The following is a 268-nucleotide window of genomic DNA, read 5'->3' as shown; positions in this document are numbered from 1 at the left end:
GCAGCAAAATTCTGTGCTGCTGACGGTCCTCGTCGCTCCTGCTGCTGCTGTTGAGCTGCGCATGCAGCACTTGCTGCTGCCGCTGCAGCAGCAGCACGCAGCAGCAGCAGCAGCAGCAGCAGCAGATGCTGAAGAGGAAAATATGGTGAGGATACTCTATTGTCTCTCTCTGTCTCCTTCTCTGTCTCCTTCTGTCTTCTTCTGTTTATTTATTTTTATTCTTTACTTATTATTTATTTGCTTTTATTATTAATTAATTTATTTATTT

General features: G+C 43.7%; 1 protein-coding gene across 1 annotated transcript in view; it reads left to right on the top strand.

The window, feature by feature from the left end:
- EMH_0100740 (uncharacterized protein) overlaps positions 1–253 on the top strand; it is a gene marked incomplete at both ends in the record, with an annotated part of 766 nt that extends 513 nt beyond the window's left edge. The window contains one exon of the mRNA XM_013494567.1: positions 68–253. Coding sequence (XP_013350021.1) covers positions 68–253 — 186 coding nt within the window. The remainder of the gene's footprint in view (positions 1–67) is intronic.
- Between the last annotated feature and the right edge of the window lie 15 nt (positions 254–268).

Source organism: Eimeria mitis, genomic scaffold (genome assembly GCF_000499745.2).
Source record: "Eimeria mitis Houghton genomic scaffold, Emh_scaff12015, whole genome shotgun sequence".
Classification (NCBI taxonomy): Eukaryota; Apicomplexa; class Conoidasida; order Eucoccidiorida; family Eimeriidae; genus Eimeria; species Eimeria mitis.
The sequence above is the reverse complement of the archived record's forward strand: the minus strand, read 5'-3'. Positions and strand labels throughout refer to the sequence as shown.